This window comes from Stenella coeruleoalba, assembly GCF_951394435.1.
Source record: "Stenella coeruleoalba genome assembly, chromosome: 8".
Taxonomy (NCBI): Eukaryota; Metazoa; Chordata; class Mammalia; order Artiodactyla; family Delphinidae; genus Stenella; species Stenella coeruleoalba.
Window position 1 is genome coordinate 68768054 of NC_137154.1, and position 20533 is coordinate 68788586.

General features: G+C 35.1%; 1 protein-coding gene across 2 annotated transcripts in view; it reads right to left on the reverse strand.

Annotated features, from left to right (window-relative positions):
* Positions 1–314: 314 nt before the first annotated feature.
* Positions 315–20533, reverse strand: part of SLC36A4 (solute carrier family 36 member 4) — a 45887-nt gene continuing 25668 nt past the window's right edge. For both annotated transcript variants that reach the window (XM_079928304.1, XM_079928305.1), the window contains 3 exons: positions 18779–18948; positions 10352–10521; positions 315–4475 (listed from right to left, as the gene is read on the reverse strand). In XM_079928304.1, the coding sequence (XP_079784430.1) occupies positions 4168–4475; positions 10352–10521; positions 18779–18948 (648 nt within the window). In that variant the 3' untranslated portion in view covers positions 315–4167. The remainder of the gene's footprint in view (positions 4476–10351; positions 10522–18778; positions 18949–20533) is intronic.

A 20533-nucleotide genomic window follows, 5' to 3' on the forward strand; every position in this document is an offset into this window, starting at 1 on the left:
CTTTCATTTTTAGTCAACTTCTGCTCTTAAATCCCAGAGGTGCATAATATCAGCTTCCAAGATTGAGGGTCACATGACAAGGAATTAACCGCAAAGACTTATTAAAATGTTATTATGAGAATATACTAGTGCCTTTTCCAGTTTATGACCTTTTTCAATGTCATTTAACCTTATAAAAGAAAAATTTATTTAAAAAGGTATTTGCAAGCAAAATAATATTTTATTGAAAATTCAGAAGTTACAGTACTTTAAGACATTTTTTCATATTATAAAGAAAAATAAGTTAAAAGAGAAAGAATAAACTCAAGTGCACTGATATTTAGTTTTCATTCAAACAAACATCATTTTGAAAAACCAAAATCCATAGCTTAATTTATTCACGGTATAAACACATATTTTCCTACTTCTCATCAAGAAAACTAATGGAATAATCTTCAGAGTAATCTTTCAACACATCACCTTCCTGGATCCAATTTAAATGGCAAATTAGTATCTAACTCCACTGACTACTGGAGTGTGTGTATGTGTATACATAAGAACTAGGTAACCTTGATATAAAATTTTTAAGAATGAGAGTGATTTGTCACTTCATTTTATCATAGGGCAATAAACAGCATTTCTAAAGCATGTTTTCTTATCCCCTAGGTTAAAACCAACCACTTTCAGAAAGGTGTTTAGCCTAGTGAGCACTAGTGGCATAAGTAAGATTAATTATGGTTAATCATACTGCCAAAGTGTTACTATTACAGTCAGCCATTTAGTATTAAGAAGTATCTTGTTATGACTTTTAGATCAAAGTCTCTCAAATTTTCTTATGAAGGGGAGCTAGTTGAGCCAAAAAGATTAAAAGACTCATTTTTTAAAAACTCATTTTATAGTATCAATGGTCTATATTTTTACCAAATTATTTTCTCAACAGAACATATTCATTGAGGCACTGGTATCACTTACATAATTTTATTTGTTATTTCCATTAGCTCTATTATGTATCCTCTCCCTTTCAAATGAAGAAAGGAGTGGGTACATACTTTTAGTAAACAAATGCAGTACTAAGCTGCTGTACTGTCATCTCTGGCATGTCAGTCCCAGAAGATGCCACGGGGAAGCTACAGTAAGCATGTCCACAGCTGGACATGGCACTAATGTAGGACGTCAATTAATATTTGTATAGTACTTTACAGTTAGAGAGCTTTTCTGTAACTACTATGAAAACAGTGAATGAAATCACCCCACGTTAGGACATTTACAACATGCACGTTGCATAAAATGCTTACAAAAATGTTAATTGCATTACATAGGCAAAAGGCAGAAATTGTTTTAATAGAGGAGAATCCAGAGAGGACAGAATTAAAACATAATGTAGCACTTGCTAACACAGTGCTTTTTTTCATTTGGTAACACCATACAAATTTGTCTTTAACTAAGAAAAAACTAGGTCTTCAGTCGTGGAGAAATCTGGCCATGGCAGGACAAGAAAATACTCTGATAAAAAATAAAAAAGGTCTGAAAGCCACTGTTTTGACAAGTTGACTCTGAAACTGGTGAAACCCTTTTGGCTGTAAGGGAACAGTGATGACTGACTTAGCTCAGAGGTCATCAGAGGTGAATAAAGCTTTCCTCCCCCCCCCCCACTCCACTAGTAGAAAAGGCTCGTAGGCACCTGATTAGCTTTCAGAGAAGAGGGTGATTTACTGTGGTGGCAGATGAAATGCTGAAGTCATTTAAGCAATAATGTAATGGACCAAAGATACCGGATACAAAATTTGACAGGTGCAATCACTCTCATTTTTCCAGGTCCCAAAGTAAAATCAACAGCTGGTTTAATCAAAATATCTTCTCCAAGCATCTTAGAAAATGTTATGACTCTTTAAAACTAAATTTTCAGAGGAAAAATACTGCTTGATTTTTTGCAAATAAAACACATCATTAAAAATCCTTAAGTAAGAGTGCATTTATACATCTAAATAGTATTTCTTGTTAAGAATTAAAACCGCTCTCTCCCTTCTTAGCCCCTCTTCCTTTCTGCATTTCAACTTTTCTCTTGTATTTAAAGTACTGATAATTTAGTGAATTGAGTACTGTATGTCGAGTCAGCACTCATTGCTTAAGGAGGCCTGGTTGATAATGTACCCACCATTTGTTCATTGAATTTAAAATTTATATATTACTATTATCAGCTATTTGAAATTTCATTAAATGTGATAAATTCCATAAGGAAAATAAACAAAGGCGAAAGTATAAAAATAAAATATCACACATAGACTAGAAATACTATCTGAAGACAGCTGACAAAAACCTAATAGTGCTTTCTATTAAATAATAGTCTTCAAGTCATATTATACCAAGTTATACATTAAAAAACACCTAATTTACTCTTAGATTCAAGATTATATAACATTAGTTTCAATGACAATTACTTTGCCTATAACTTCTTCCGCATTCTCCCGTGACTAAAGGTTCAACATAACAGATTTGACATAAAAGTGTCACAATTATTGGTGATTCTCAATGCAAATGTTTTTTAAAAAGTTTTGATTCTTAAGAATCTGTACCAAAATAAAGCTTCTGATATATCTTTGGATTATACTTGATGACTCAATGATGTAAGCAAAAAAATACTCGCGGTAACATTTACATATAAAAATACAGAATATATACACTACTGTGATCTTGGTGATATCTTACAGTATTACAAATTAGAGTATCACCAACCTGACTAAAAAGTTCGATGAGTTTTAAAGTATGAATTAAAAAAAATATATCAAGATTCTTAGTTTTAAACTTAACCATTTTCATATTCCATGCCCACTGAGATTCTTTGTTTTGGTTAATAACTGGGCTTGAAGAATATGGAGGAATAAAAGGTATTTCTCTGGAAGAAGCCTGGAGTGTCTCAGTATCTAGCAGAGTTTATTATTGTCTTGATTTTTTCCTAGGCCTGAATCTTTCTCTTATTCTGCCCATTCAGATCAATAGAAGGCTATGATAAGGAAAGCCATGAGGCTGAAAAGAGTACACAAGTCCTGTATTGTGTCAAATCTCTATTTTTTGCCATTAGGAAAGATAGTGCCTACAAACCTAGAAAGAAAGAAACAATAAGGAGAGCTAAATCCACACATAGGACAGCTGGGCACCTTCTACCATCCAGCAGTTAAACCAGCAAGGCATTTCTATTCTGTTTAAAAAGCACTGATTGCTTCTTTCCCATGTTGAGGCTTACATGGCCATAGTGCAGGCTTTTTAGAGTTCCCTGACTTTCTGCTCAGGTCACATATACTTGTCAAAGATCATGACTTACAAAATACTGAAATATAATTAAACAGACTTAATACTAAAGTTAAACAACATAACTGATTCTTTTTCTAGGATGTGAAGTGAAAGATAAAAAATCCTGGACTGGGAATCAAAAGATCAGGTTCTCTTCATCTCAAGGCTGAGGGGTCTTGATCAAGTTACTGAACCATCCTGGCTATTCATTTCCTCAGGTAAAAAAAACAAGGGAATATGTATTGGATAACTTTTAAAGTCTCTCAAATTTGGTTGAAACACTAAGTCAGAATCTTGCACAGTGCCTTTTGGTTTTCAGTATGAAGATCAGCTACCATTAAAGAATAGTGTCAAAATAATTCTGGTTTGGGGGATTTTCTGATTCTTACATTATGGCTAATGAGAGTTTTCTAAACTTCCACAGGGAAAACATAAGTATTTGGCTCTCTAATAAAAACATAATCGAGATAGTTCTACATTATATACAAAGTATACTTTAAAATTCATTGGGATGGTCAGATTTTAGTCATCTATACTTCTTTTATTCTCTTATTGTTGAAACCCTGTTCTCTCCTCAACTGGGTGGCAACAGAGTAGCATGGAGGTAAAAGAGAGAATCCTAAAGTATTTGATTGAGAGAAGAATAACAGAAGCATTTTCATTCTTTAATTTTTTTAACATTTTAATTTTTTCAATTTTCAGAACTAAAATTTTTGAAATTGCTGCTAATACGTAAAACCACAAATCTGTCGTAGTTTATCAGTATTGGTAAAGAATTATAATTTATTGCCAAAATATCAATGTTGTGCCGAAAGAAAACGGTTTTTAAGTGTATGGCAATGTGTTCCAATGTTCTTATTTTCATCATTTTCAGACTTGAGGCTCATAATTCTGCTTCTACTATTTCAAACCAGATGTAATGCATGTCGAATTCAAATTTAAAGAGGAACTTTGTGGAGTGCCAGCGAAAACTTTGACAGTAGGATAAATAATTTCTTCAACAGTCACATATGCACCTAACAAGAAACCAACAACTCCAGTGAACGCGATAGAAATATTTTTCAGGATCATCCATATACTGTAGTGCTCCTTAGAAAATGTAAGAATTTCAACCAGAGGCGGCAGGATCAAGGCCAATGTGCTGCTGCTCACAGCTCCGACGAAGGAAATCACAATGTCTAAACGAGGAATCAGAATCGCTCCAGCACCTAGAAAATTGAAAATACAAATTTTCCTTATGTAAATTTTTAATACTTATATGAACACTAACTGTAGATACATTCACTACATTAAAATTAATTGATGCAAGTAGGCACTACTAAACTATTGCTTGTGGGAGAATCTGTCACATTCTGTTCTGAGCTAAAAAAGAAAACAAAGAGAGAAACCAAAACAGTGAGTGATATTTCTCGGACTTTGACTTATCAACAGAGTTTCTTACATAAACGACTTTTAATTTTTGCTATGAAGTTCTGGGTGAAGAATGTATTTTCATTACTCTGCCATATAGCTCATTCTATAAAGCACAAAACCTGGGGTGGTGTGATATAAATAAATCATTAAATAAATGAGAGAGAAGAGATAGCTATTCCTTACATTAGAATTCCAATTAACCAAAATAGAAGAAACATTGGAAATAGAAAATCATTATTAAGCAAACACCACGGTAATAACTGTTGCAGGAAAAGTCGATGAAGGATGCTAAAATTAGTGGGCAAAAACTGTATGAGAACAGGATATCTCTCTACAAGATATTTATCAATTATAAAGGGAAAAAGAGTACCTTTACAGTGGAGACATCTGACAGACACCACCTTAACCAAGTGATCAACGTTAACATCACCAATATTGATGCCATGATGTGATGTACTGAGAAGTGCAAAGCATCACCTGTGGCACTCTTGTTAAAAATGCCTAACTTCAACCTAATCATAAGAAAGCATCACACAAATCTACACTGAAGGAAATTCTGCAAAATTACTGACACTTCAAAGACATCAAGGTAAATAAAGAAAGATAAAAAAAGATAACTGTCAAGACTGGAGGAGACTAAGTAGACATGACAACTAAATTCACGTGGGACCTTGGATTGGCTCCTTGATCAGAAAAAGGGTATCAGTGGGAAAACTAGCAAAATCAAAATAAGGTCGATTAGTTAACAGCAGTGTCTTAATGTTAATTTCCTTAACTATACTGTGGTATGTAAGCTGATAACATTAGAGGAAATTGAGTAAAGGGCTTATGGTAATTCTACTTTCTTTTACAACTTTTCTAAGTGATTTCAAAATGAAAAGTTAAAAAAAAATAATGTACCATTATTGTCAACAGGATTTTAGTCCAAGATACCATCAAGTCTTCTGCAACTTTTGATCTGGAACTTTCTTGATCTTTATCTTACCAAATACTGACAGAAGGTTTGCAAAAATCAAGACTTATATTCAGGACTTCCCTGGTGGCTCAGTGGTTAAGAATCCGCTTGCCAGTGCAGGGGACTTGGGTTCCAGCCCTGGTCCGGGAAGATCCCACATGCCGCGGAGCAACTAAGCCCGTGCGCCACAACTACTGACCCTGCGCTCTAGAGCCCGCGTGCCACAACTACTGAAGCCTGCGTGCCACAACTTCTGAAGCCCACGTGCCTAGAGCCTGTGCTCCACAACAAGAGAAACCACCGCAATGAGAAGCCCGCGCACTGCAACGAAGAGTAGCCCCCGCTCGCCGCAACTAGAGAAAGCCCGCGCACAGCAACGAAGACCCAACGCAGCCAAAAATAAATAAATAAAATAAATAAGTTTTTTTAAAAAGACTCATATTCTTTCTCCAAATTGTCCTTAGATGGTTCATTGAATGATCTGTTGAGGGTTGGAGCTGCCATCAGAAATAACAGCTGAGTTTGCTCACATGAAAGCTGTGACAACTATATCACCACTGCCACCAAAGGTGACTATGTAACCACAGTTCCAGCTGTGAGGACTCTAATTATGTATGTGTTGGCTTTCTTTACTTGTCTTCAAAAGGTATCAGTTTTCTCTCCAATCTTTGTTATCCCTCTTTTATTTCTAAGTTTACCTCCTTTTGCTTTTCTTTTTTCTCTGTCTTTGTCTCTTACTGAACTTTCTGTGGTATATATACAATTTAATTCATGCTCTTTGTAATTAAGTCTTGAGTTTGCAGTCTACTGGCTTCTTTGCTTCTTAATTTTCAGTTTATGGTTTTCTCCCCTCCCCTATTCTCTTTGTGGCCCTCGATGTTTTTCAGGAGGATGTGGGATTAATTTGGAAACACCACATTTCTTACAACCACAATTATTTACCACTTTTTATTTACATTATTACAAAAGCTAAAACCCTAAAAATTATTTTGAGATCATAAATCTAGCTGCACACCTACAAGGCTGAAGTACAAGAAACCTTCCTAAGTAAAACAACTGAATTTGAAGAAGTTGGAACTCTAAACTAGAAATACTTTATAAAGTGGACCCCTGTTTAATGGATGCGTGCCACATCCTTTTAACATTTCTCTCAAGGGAACTATAAAGTATAACTCTCAAACACAATCAGAACCTTTTAAAATTCATTGACTATATCCATTTTGTGGAAACATGCTTCACCTACTTATAGTAGGTGGCAGTATTTAAAAGGACAACCATACAAACATGACTACAACCTTGCCATCTGAAGAATGGAATCTACTTTTCATCATTAGTGTTTTCCGATAATCCAATATGTTACTAGTAAATCAAGTGAAATGTTGGAAAACCATGCGGAGGAACACTATAGTATTTTAGAATTTACGCATTCGGACTAAAATTCCACTTATCAAACACTTTTAATTTTTTTGTGTGCGTGTGGTACACGGGGCCTCTCACTGTTGTGGCCTCTCCCGTTGCGGAGTACAGGCTCCAGACGCCCAGGCTCAGCGGCCATGGCTCACGGGCCTAGCCACTCCGCGGCATGTGGGATCTTCCCAGACCGGAGCACGAACCCGTGTCCCCTGCATCGGCAGGCAGACTCTCAACCACTGCGCCACCAGGGAAGCCCTATTAAACACTTTTAAATCATGAAATTTATTGATTAAAGTCATTCTTTCAATGTTATATAACCAGTAGATATCTGCAAGTAAAAAATGGCTTGAAACGTTATTAGATAATGTTATTAGTCAGACGAAGAAGAGAAATATATACACTTTAGGCAAATCCAACATAGAAGAACTCAAAAATCACAAAAACAGTAAGTCAAAGGAAAGCTTGGGATAAGGATAGTTTATTCATTACAAATATTCGCTATAGGATTACTATAAATAGGTTGCCCCATGTCATTTACAGACAGTTGTTATGAATATATCTATTAAGTACTAATTAAGCTTATCCAGTATTTCCCAAAACTATATTATAGAGAAAAAGAATGTATCCTTAAGGTACAAAGTTTCCTCTAACATGAAAAAAGAGCCTATTTAGGTCCATTTTTTTGCAGCTAAATGGTGAAAGCAGATATATCAGAAAATAAAATAAAATGCCTGATATTGTAACATCAACAACAAAACTGTGAGAAACACTCTAGCACATAAATTTTAATTACACAAAGAGTGAATGGTCCTCTCCATATACCTACTGGCTCTTAAGATAGAATATTAGGGTACAGAATGGTACTTTTTCTCATCTGCAGTGACAACTAACTTAAATGAAGGATTTTAGTACGTCTTCTTAGTATTCTACAAACTACCAAAGATTTATGCTTTATGTCGTCATAGTTTACTAGAAGTAGAAAGCACACTCTCAGATCCAAGGGCTTTTCAAATTAGAAATAGTAGAAGGATCAATGAATTGGACAATAACAGAAATAAGCAGTATTTAACATATTTTGCAGGTTCAATTCAAACAGGGAATCAAAATACTCATGTCAAATCAAAATTTAACAGCTTTTTCTACAGGTCTGCTTTTAAAATAAAAGGCATTTATTGTAGTCCAAGGTGGCCTCTGGCCAGTTTCTATCCACTCTTCTCCCTCACCTGTGCAATGCCTATCTAGCAGGGAAGTGCCTACAGGGAAATGCAGGAAGAGTCTGACCCATCCTTTCAAGCTTTTGAGTTCCACCAAGAAGATACTGTGAAACAGTGATTCAAATACTAAACGGAGACTTGGACATAACCAGTATAACCCAAGCTGATGAGCCCACTACTTTGAAGACCCATCCTGTAAACGTGGATTCAGTAATTGGAAGGGATTATGGAACGCTGAAACATGCAAACCCAGCTGAGGCTCCACTCTCATTGCAAGTGCTGCACTGCCTGCTCTACAGATATGACAAGGCCCCATCAGCTCTCCACGCATTCATCAATAAAGAGCCTGACCCAGAAGCTTATCAAGTGCTTTGGAGAACAGATTCAAAACAGTCCCGTCATGAATATCACTTGGCTTTTACTTTAATTTGGAAGGATGGGCCAAAGACGTAAATGAAGCTCAGTGTCCAATGATGTGTTTCAGGGAAGTAGGACAGAATATGGCACGCTCTGTGTTCTCTTTGTTCAAAGTATGCTGTAAATATAACCCTCATATATGGTTAAGTAGGTTTACCTACTTTTAACTAAAAGAAAGAAGCAGCAAAGAAAAAGCTGCAATCCTCTGTGACATGAACTCAGCTCCTGAGGAAAAGCCCTGGCTTCTGGGAATAAACCCTGGTAACAGATGTGCAGTATGGTCTGTACCTCAGCAGACAGGCAGCTCAACATAACGACAGCAGCCCATGTGCAGAAACGGATGAAGTTATTAAAATTCAGTAACTAACTCTAAAAGGAGACATACTATCAGAATAGAACGGTCTTACATCTACTGATAAAAGGACTTTGACTGAAATAAGTCTTTGTATTTAGTAGTTGTCAAAATGTCAATAAAATCAATGTGTAAAAAATATTCCAAAATGTTTTAAAGTAACTTTTTCCTCCTGAATGTTTCATTAGTCGTCAAAGTATGGGCTTATTGACGTCATTCCTCAATGTGATTTCCCTTCTTAGTTTACTTATTTCATTTAAGTGATTACTTTGAAAAATAAGTTTTATCTAATTTTCCCAGTTTTGCTTTTTCTTTGAACACAATGTAATACACCCAATTCTTTAAATCTAGGCATAAGCTCCACCCCAAGCTGCTCAATGTAATTGACAGAGTTGCCAGAATTTCTAGTTCTACCATTCTCTAACCTTGAGTGGGCCAAGATGGTGATTCACATCTTCTATAGAATTTCCAAAGCTGCTTGTTCCCCAAAATCCCCAGTAATCTGGTCCCTGGTATCATTCTAAGCAATCCCGTTAGTTCAGTGTTGCAGTCATCTTTCTATTTGAGATTATCGTAAAAGTGGTGGCAATAAAACAATTATTTCTAACTACTTTGTTAATATTTTTAAATGTCTTATCTTCATTTCACAGTTGAGGAAAGCAGGACTCAAAGGTGGTTTGTAACTTACCTAAAGACACCAGCAAGGAAGTGGGAGGCCTGAGTTTGAACCGTCAGTTCAGTGTGACTGTAAAACTCATACTCTCTCCACTATCCCAAACTCAAGCTCCCTCTCCACGAGCCTCCATCCTTAATTCTACCTTGTGGAGGCATTCTACAATGTGAAACTTTAATAAGAGATTATACACACTCCTTCAAATAATAAGTAAAATAAGCCACTGAAATTATTAAAGACCAAAACAGAAAAAAACCCATTCGTATAGGTAGACATGGAGAGTTAAAATGTTAAATATACAAAAGTTAACAGATACAAAAAAGTTGAGGAAAACTAGAAAACCAAAGTAAAATGTGTATCAACAATATAAGGGGTCTTTTATGCATCTGATTTAAATATACTTATATTTCAATCATGAGTGAGGTCATTTCCAAAATAATAAGTTGATTAGTTGTTTTAAGTGTGATAGGAGCTAGTTTGTGTTGTTCTTCTATAGATATAGAATAACAGAATTTTAAACCAAAATGTATCCCAGCTAGGTGAACAAAATTGTTTTAAAAATATAAAAAAATATACTTTTAAGTAGCTTCATTATAAGAAATTCAACAATAAAAATCATTATGCTATAAATATGCAGTGATACTTACAAGTAATAGTAACCAAGAAGGACCTTATAGCAAATTCACAGATTTGCTTCCATTTAGCATGAAATCTGGATGTGATCACAGGGATAATTATCTCTGCTGGAACATAGAACTGAATTGAATATGTCACAAAGATGCCGAAGGAATAGAGAATTTTCACTGATTGATATAACCTGTTAAAAAATTTCAAAATTTAGTCATTCTTTTATTTCCAGCTTTATTGAGGTACGACTGACCAATAAAATTATAATACATTTAAAGTCCACAACGTGATGATTTGATATATGTATACATTGTGAAAGAATTCCCACAACTGAGTTAATCAACAAACATATCCATCACCTCACATATTTGCCTTTTTTTTCCATTTTGGCGATAACACTTTGATTCTGTTCTCTTGGCAATTTCAATTATATAACACATATCAACCACAGTCACCATGTTATACATTAGAGCCTCAGACCTTATTCATCTTTTAACCGAAAATTTGTACCCTTTTACCAAACTCTCCTCTTCTTCCCCATCCACCAGCCCCTGGCAACCACCAGTCTATTCTCTGTTTATTTGAGTCATTAAAACGAAAGTTAGATTAAGACAACAACATGCATGAACCTGGCAGGCATTATGCTAAGTGAAATAAGCCAGAGAAAGACAAATCCTGCATGGTATCACTTAGATGTCAAGATTATAAACAGTTTCCTAAACTGTCGTCAAGCAAGAAGGAATTCGGTAAGTCTCCTTATATAATGTATTCATCATACGAGTGAAGGAGGAAGGAAGAAAGCTGAGTAGAAATAGATTTGAGGGAGGGGATATGGGGATATATGTATACATATAGCTGATTCACTTTGTTAGACAGCAGAAACTAACATAACGTTGTAAAGCAATTATACTCCAATAAAGATGTTAAAAAAAAAAAATGAAGTCCCCAAAATACAAAGTGAAAAAATTGTAAAAAAAAAAAAAAGAGGGAGAGAGAAATAGATTTGAAAATACTACAAACAGCATAATTAAGGCAAGAAGGAATGCCTTAGGGCCAGCAACAATACTATCTTAATTTTAAAATGATTCAAGATATATTTCTCAGCTTGATGCTTAAACATAAATGGTCAAGCTACTGAAATGTACAAAATAACCAAAAGATTGCTTCATATACTCTGATACGTAATTGTGGAGAATTAAATGAATATTCTTATCAGTTTATTATTACAACATTTCTTTTTTTCTAATTATATTTTAACTTACATGTTTTAAAAATATGATTACCAATATATCTAAAAATATATCATTATGTATATAAGTATAATTACTTTTCTATTTATATAAAACAAATTGTATGGGTTAAAAATCTGGTTATTATTAATACCATTCAGTAATAATTATATGTAATTACTATCACTTGGTGTTACACAGAGTAGAAATGGGAAATAAAATGGTTTGGGTCTTTTAGAAGCTGGTATATTTGCTAATCATCCACCAAAGAGTAATACAGAAATGAGTGTTTAAGAGAAGCGCTACAGTCTTTTAAAATCAACTCTTCCACTTTTACTTCTTTTTTGTTTTAAGAACCCACTAATTTCTATGTTTGATATCTACATTTTCAAGTACTATTTTTCTCTACTCAACTTTTCTATATCTTATCAACCTTTGTTCTCATTTTGGTTTTAAGCATGTATCTGTGGTAACTGTCCATAGGTACTAAGTTTTAGAAATGAAGAGTTGAAAGAAGAATCTACCCAGTAAACTGTCTCTCAAAAGGATAAAAAAAACTTGCTTAAAGTGATAGGAATTTGTTTTGATGATATAGAAGAATATAAAACAACTTTTAAATAACATATGGTACACGTTAAAAGGTATTTTAAAACTCAGTGCCAGGGACTTCCCTGGCGGTCCAGTGGTTAACGCTGCCTTCCAATGCAGCAGGTGTAGGTTTGATCCCTGGTTGGAGAACTAAGATCCCACATGCTGTGGAGTGCAGCTAAAAATTTAAAAGAAAGAAGAAAGAAAGAAAGAAAGGGAAGAAAAGGAAGAAAGTGAAGGAAGGAAGGAAGGAAGGGAGGGAGGAAAGAAAGAAAGAAAGAAAGAAAGAAAGAAAGAAAGAAAGAAAGAAAGAAAGAAAGAAAGAAAGAAAGAAAGAAAGAAAAAGAAAACAAGTCTTCAAAACAAAACAAAACTCAGTGCCAAAGTTCTTGAAAGTTAGAGGCTATGTTTTATTCTTCTCTGTATAAACCCCCATGCACTTGGCAGGGGATAGATACTTATTAAATGTTAATTAAATTAATATTAATGATCAAAAATGGGTATGGATAGGTGATTCTTAGAAACTACGTCTAATCATTATCACAAATAAAAATACTTCAAAAATGAAATGACTCTTGCTTGAAAACAAAGTCTGTTATACTGGTAGCAAAGAAATGTAGTATCTTAGTAAAGAGCAGAAATATATTTTTTAAATAATTATTTTGCAGTCAATATATAGAATCAGATTATGGGGGAGAAAACAACTCAACGGTCCAGTGAAAACATAAGTTTTGAAAACAGAGGATTTCAAAAACTGCAATGTTTCTATTCTTTTCCCCACATTGGCTAAGAAATCAATACCTAAACAAAATTCATAGATAAGAATATCTTAATTTTTTTAAAGCTAACCTGGGAAATAGGTGGCTGACTGATTCTCTTTCTCTCAAGGTTGAATACAGAAGCTACCCTTGGAAAGAATCTAGTAAGTCACTTTCCCTCTTGGACCTTTCATGACTGTCAAGAATCTCGAGGGTTAAGATCTGTCAAGAAGTCTTTGTGAGAACTAGCTACAATCCTGTAGCATGTTCACTAGAATGTAAGCACTACGAGGGAGAGATTTTTTTATCTGTTCACTGCTGTTATCACTAGTGCCTGGGAACACTTCCTAGTACAAAAAACACATACAATAAATATCTGTTAGATGAAAAATGAATTTGATAGACGCCCTACGTTTTCAATGTAATAATATTCACTGTGAGGAAGAAAATGACAGACAGAGGAAAGGAGAAGCAGAAGCCGTTTGGGCCAGGATTCCTAGATACAGGCAACTTTAATATTGGAAGATCATGAAGAATTACTGAGGGAGAGGACAGAGGGAATAGTCCAGAATATACAAACCTTCTTTTTCCAGTTTCCCTAAATTTACTGCTCTACTTCTTTGTTTACTGTGCCTCTTGGTGAGTCCATTCTTGCCTAAATATTTTCATCTCAGGGGACAAACTCCTCAGAGTTCAGCTCCCTGATTGTGTGGTAGGGTCAGTTAAGGTGTAGTGTGGCTTGATTACCTGCCACTATTTGTGAGTTTTATTTCCCAGAATACTCAGCCTCCTATAGCTCCTATATGCTGCAAGCATGAGCTCAGACTGAAGGTTTGTTCTGTTTTGGGGGGGAAATGAAGTCCCAGTTCAATATTCTAAATAAATTAAAATACCTACTCCATACCTTCCTGGTTCTTACATGCTACTTTCCTATTTTTGGTTGAATCTCCCCTATCCATTGTGTGCTTCATGAAGAATGCCACGTGTGAGGCAGCAGAAGTCACCTAACTGCTTCTCAGTGTTTGTCTATATGAAAACCTAATATCCTTGATATCTGTTAGTGGAAGTGTGTCTGCTATTTGGGTTACTTTAGTGGAAACCTTGGAAAACCTCTGCTAAAACATCATTCAACTAAGACTAGTAGTAATAAGAGAAATGCTTTTATGCCTAGAACACTATTTAACAAACGTTTACTAAGTGCCTCTTAAATGCTGAGTTATGCGCTAGATTGTGGAGATGCATCACAAACCCAGAAGATGCAGGGTTCCTGCCCTCAAGGTGCTAATGTTCTAGCTCGGAATTGTGAATTTACTTCATTATCATCTTTAAAATACAGCCTTTACTTCAAAAGCTAAATGCAATATATTGAACAATATTATTCGTAACTAGTTTTAAAAAATGATGCCTCACTAAGATTGAGGGTAATAAATAATAATAACTTGGAGCCTCTCTAATCCATACTCGCTTTATTCTGGGGCTGCTTTCTAATTCAATCTTTTCTTGTAGAACTACCCCGTATGAACTCTGAGACTTTAAGTCAATGTGGCATCAAAAGCCCTTTACAGCTTCCCATAGCTAGCGGCTATGAGTTCCCTAGGCTCTTGTGACAGTCATTGGATTTCATGCCCAGCCGACAAAGAGTACACTGTATGTTCTCTAAATTGCTAGGCCTATGGCCTGAAGCACGGGTGGGTTGCATTTCAAGAAAGGAACATTAGATATAACCCCATGACTGTTCTAGTCCAAACTTCTCATTTTGGAAGACTATCACTATAACAGACAAGCATCTCCTCTCCAGCATCCCCCAGCCATGGCTAGTATTTTAACTGTCCCAGCTGAAGACCATAAAGAAATAAGACTATAGGCCACAGAAGGCATACATACACAATGAGAAGGTGTTACAAGTTCTCTAAAGGAGAGTATCTTGACTTGCTTTCCTGTTTTTTCCAGATTTTTGTTTCTTAGGATACAAGGCTCTCCTCTTCTAAATAAAAAAGCAGGTGTCTAGCTAGGCTTTCTTGAATAGAAACTATGATCTGATAGTCCCTTTTTAATCAAGGCTGGCGACTAGTTCCTTTCTAACTGGGGAGCCACAGCAATTAGGGATAAGGCAAGAGGTGGGAAGGGGATGCAGAAAAAGGGAAGGATTAATTAAAGCTACTGCAGGGACAGTATCACTCGCTCAGGATTTAGTTGTGAATACCAAAAGCACTCCCTCCACAGCCTTGCCCACTGCTCCTTCACCATGTTCTTAATTCCCTGCGGACAGGAACGTCTCAACTTGACATGCACGCACTCTCACTTTCGCCCTTAAGACTTTCGGTAAATACTTTCGTGAGTAAGAGTAGGGAAGAATTCTGAGATTGTTTCCCCACCTACATTTTATAGTTGACATTAAAAGTACTTGTCAAATTTATTTATAAATTTGTTTTCAGGATTTAGTCTGAATATTATTCCAAGTGGAGAAAAATACCATCCTATTTTCTAGACATATTGTCTTTGAAAGAGGAACTAAGCTACCATAATTTTTAGCCTTGATTCTCTTATATTAAGCTACTTAAGTTTCTACTCCACATTAAACTGTTACAAAAAAAAAGAAGCACATTTGAAGGAAACAAAATTACATAATCAACTATAAAACAGGTTAATGAAATAAATGCTGAACAACCATATATCTTGTTTGTAGTCATGCCTCCAGCTTGAAACAAATGTATGACATTAAAACATGTTCCATCTTGAAATACCTTTGTAAATATGTCATAGCTAAAGTAAAACTACAATTAAAAATAAATAAATAACACACTGCATGTATGCCTCTTGTGCAACCTGGAAACTATTCTAGGTACTTTCTCTCTGTCATAAATAGTTCCCTACATACCTTTGTTCTAACAACATTCTGGACTCCAGTGAAGACCCAGGATTCAAATGATTACTGAATAGCAGTCAAACTCTCATTAGGAAGCCAGCCAAAATATATACTATTTATTTTATTTTATTTTTTTAATGGGAAACAATGCTTTATTTTTTCTTAACATCTTTATTGGAGTATAATTGCTTTACAATGGTGTGTTAGTTTCTGCTTTATAACAAAGTGAATCAGCTATACATATACATATATCCCCATGTACGTATACCCCCTTGCATCTCCCTCCCACCCTCCCTATCCCACCCCTCTAGGTGGTCACAAAGCACTGTGCTGATCTCCCTGTGCTATGCGGCTGCTTCCCACTAGCTATCTATTTTACAAAATATATACTATTTAAACTTAAGGTTTCACAGACTTTTACCCAAGCAGCTAAAGGAGCGGTGTGATTTCAATTAAATCAGCATTTATTCTTTGCATTTATCAAAACTAAGGAGTTACCTTCCATTTCATAAATAAGGTAGCAAGTCTGCATTGTAATAACTGCCAATATCTTTTTTAAATCTCCAAAGACCAATCTCTGGAAGAAGAAAAAACCCTGTATATTGCTTCATTTAGCAGAATATGCTTCTAATATTAAAGAAAATATTAAGATGTATATAATATTAATATGAATATTCATACTATTTACTTACAGTTGACCCTTGACCAACATAGAGGTGAGGGGTGCCAACCCGCACAGCTGAAAATTCGCATATAACTTTTGATTCCCCCCAAAATTAACTACTAATAGCCTACTGTTGACTGGAAGCCTTACTGATAAACAGTCAATTAACGCATATTTTGTATGTTATATGTATAGCTACATATATTTTATAGATTTATGACATACCTAACTTTTTAATTTTTTTGATATTTCTAGGCTATGTAGTTTCTGAGTTTTTTCAAATTGTTGCAACTCTCAACAAGTTTTTCAAGGAGGTGGGTCAAAAACATCTTGCTGCAATTTATGTCAAAGAGTGTTCTACCTGTGTTTTCCTCTAAGAGTTTTACAGTGTCTGGCCTTACATTAAGGTCTTTAATCCATTTTGAGTTTATTTTTGTGTATGGTGTTAGGGAGTGTTCTAATTTCGTTCTTTTACATGTAGCTGTCCAATTTTCCCACCTCCTAGAGTAATGAAAATAAAAACAAAAAGAAAACCATAAAGAAGACGAAAAGACAACCCTCAGAATGGGAGAAAATATTTGCAAATGAAGCAACTGACAAAGGATTAATCTCCAAAATATACAAGCTGCTCATGTAGCTCAATACCAAAAAAAGAGACAACCAAATCAAAAAACAGGCAGAAGACCTAAATAGACATTTCTCCACAGAAGATATACAGATGGCCAACAAACACATGAAAAGATGCTCCACATCACTAATTATCAGAGAAATGCAAATCAAAACTACAATGAGGTATCACCTCACACTGGTCAGAATGGCCATCATCAAAAAATCTACAAACAATAAATGCTGGAGAGGGTGTGGAGAAAAGGGAACCCTCTTGCACTGTTGGTGGGACTATAAATTGATACAGCCACTATGGAGAACAGTATGGAGGTTCCTTAAAAAACTAAAAATATAACTACCATATGATCCAGCAATCTCACTACTGGGCATATACTCAGAGAAAACCATAATTCAAAAAGACACATGCACCCCAATGTTCACAGCAGCACTATTTACAATAGCCAGGACATGGCAGCAACCTAAATGTCCATCAACAGAGGAATGGATAAAGAAGATGTGATACATATATACAATGGAATATTACTCAGCCATAAAAAGGAATGAAATTGGGTCATTTGTAGAGACGTGGATGGACCTAGAAAGTGTCATACAGAGCGAAGTAAGTCAGAAAGAGAAAAACAAATATCGTATATTAACACATATATGTGGAATCTAGAAAAATGGTATAGATGATCTTATTTGCAAAGCAGAAATAGAGACACAGACATAGAGGACAAATGTATGGATATCAAGGGGGAAGGAGGGATGGGAGGAATTGGGAGATTGGGATTGACACATATACACTATTGACACTATGTATAAAATAGACAACTAATGAGAACATACTGTATAGCACAGGGAACTCTACTTAGTGCACTGTGGTGACCTAAATGGGAAGGAAATCCAAAACAGAGGGGATATATGTATATGTACAGCTGATTCATTTTGCTGTACAGTAGAAACTAACATAACATTGTAAAGCAACTATATTCCAATAAAAATTAATTAAAAATTATTTTCTAATATGTTAATTGAAAAAAATCCACGTATAAGTGGACCCATGCAGTTCAAACCCATGTTGTTTGAGGCTCAACTGTACAATGTGGCCTAATTGTGTTCAGAAAGGACTTGGGGCACATACAGTATTAAAGGTGACCAGTAAAACAGTGAGGGCCATGAGTGATGGGTTGTAATTTTTAATCAGGAACCCAGAGTGTTGTATTTTTGACAGCAAGGATAAGTATTAAATTTTTTTAATAAGGTGAGTGTATATTAAAAGATTCATGTTTTGTATGGACACCAAGGAGGGAAAGCAGTGGGGGGGTGGTGGTGGTGGTGTGATGAATTGGGAGATTGGGATTGACATGTATACACTGATATGTATAAAATGGATAACTAATAAGAACCTGCTGTATAAAAAAATAAATAAAATTCGAAAAATCCAAAAAATAAAAATAAATAAATAAATAAAAGTCATGTTTTACTCTTATATGTTACTCAAATTTGGAACACCCTATAATTCTGAATCTTTTAAAAAAATCCCACAAGAATATGTAAAATCACAGGTGATCTCTTCTGAAGATTATGAAAAAAATTTAGATTACACAAATAAAAAAATCGCAGTAAAGATTTTAAATGTTTAAATCATAAAACCAAGAATACACCTTTGTCATGAAACATTGGTAAATTATACTACAAAATACACAAACTAGGTTAACAAACTCTTGTCTACCTACCACACATCTTGGGGAAGATTTAAAGTTATGCTGCCTTTGATTTCATCATGGAAACACATATATCCTAAGGTAGCTAATGTTACATACAGGGTTGTAACAATTCCCATGCCAATATTCAATGCTTGGGTGAAGCGTTTTGATTCTTTCATTTGGTTTTCCAGTGGAAGGACCTAAGAAGAGAATGCAAATAATTTAAAACAATCTAATATCCCGTCTTATATGTACACAAATGAATCTTTCTATAGTTTATATGCAAACATAATTGTAGATGTATTTTTCTACGTGTTACATATTTTTTCACACTACAGATTTTTTTATTCTTAAAATAAAAAGATTTGAAATCAGCTCTTAGTAGGCAAAACTATCTGTCAGGTTTTTTAAAATAAACTTCTTACTCTGGAATAATTTTAGATTTACAGAAAAGATGCAGAGACAAACAGAAGACTCCCATATATTCCTGACCAGTTTCCGCTATCGTTAACATTTCACACTACCTAAGTACCTGTGTTACAACTAAGAACCAATATTGGTACATTACTATTAAACTCCAAACTTTATTTGCATTTCACTAGTTTTCCCACTAACGTCCTTTTTCTGCTCCAGGGTCCCATCCAGGACAGCACATTGCATTTTGCTGTCCTGTCTCCTTAATCTCCTCTGGTCTGTGGCAGTTTCTCAGTCCTTCCTTATTATCCATTACCTTGACAGCTTTGAGGAGCATTGGTTAGGTATTTGGTACACAGTCGCTCTATTTGGGTTTGTCTGGTGTTTTCTTCATGACTAGACTGGGAAAATAGGTTTCAGAAAAGGATACCACAGAGGTGCAGTGCCCTTCTCATCACCCATGCTATCAACGTGATTTATCACTGGTGAAGTTAATTTTGATCACTTGGGCAAGACAGTGTTTGCCAGGTTTCTCTGCCTGTAGAGATTTTTCCTCCTGCCTCATCATACTCTATTCATTGGAAGTAAGTCACTACAGATAGAGGGGATTAAATTAGAGCTCCTGGAGGGTGGGTATCTACATAAGTTATTTGAAAATCTGCCCTACGTACTTATTTATTTAATCATTTATTTGTATAAGTATGGATTCATGTATATCTGTTTTACACTTTGAGTATGAATCCCAAACACTATTATTTATTTTGTTGCTCATATCGTTCCATCTTTGGTCTCATGAATTCTATCAGGTTGGGTCCTGTGTCCCTTTGACATGCATCCATTCTTTTGTTTTTTGAGCACTTCCATACTTTCTGGCACTACAAGATGCTCCAGACCCACATTGAATTTCCTTGCTTCAGCCCTACAATCAGCTATTTCTCCAAAGAACTTTGGTTCCTTTGTTGGAGAACTGTATTTAGAACTCAAGATCTGGGCGCTGAGTGTGCTCATTGCTACTGGGCGCCACTGCTTCCAGTTCTCTCAGCAGACAGAGTTAGGAAATATATGGATGTATACTAACCCATGTATATACATGTCTATAACTGTTCCTATATCTATCCATCTGTATCTAACGTCCGTCAATTTAATAAGATGAATATTTTCATTATGGGGAAAAAAAAAAACCTTTAAAGGAAAAAAGGCTAACTGAAAGGTTAATTTTTTAGGCAAATATTTGGAGATTTTGACCATACAATTTGACCATGCAGTGAAAGACACTAAGTAATAATAATAACAAGTATTTACTGAGTGCTTACAATGTGCTAGGTATTTTTCAAAAGCTTTGCATGTAATACATCACATCGTATTTACAAT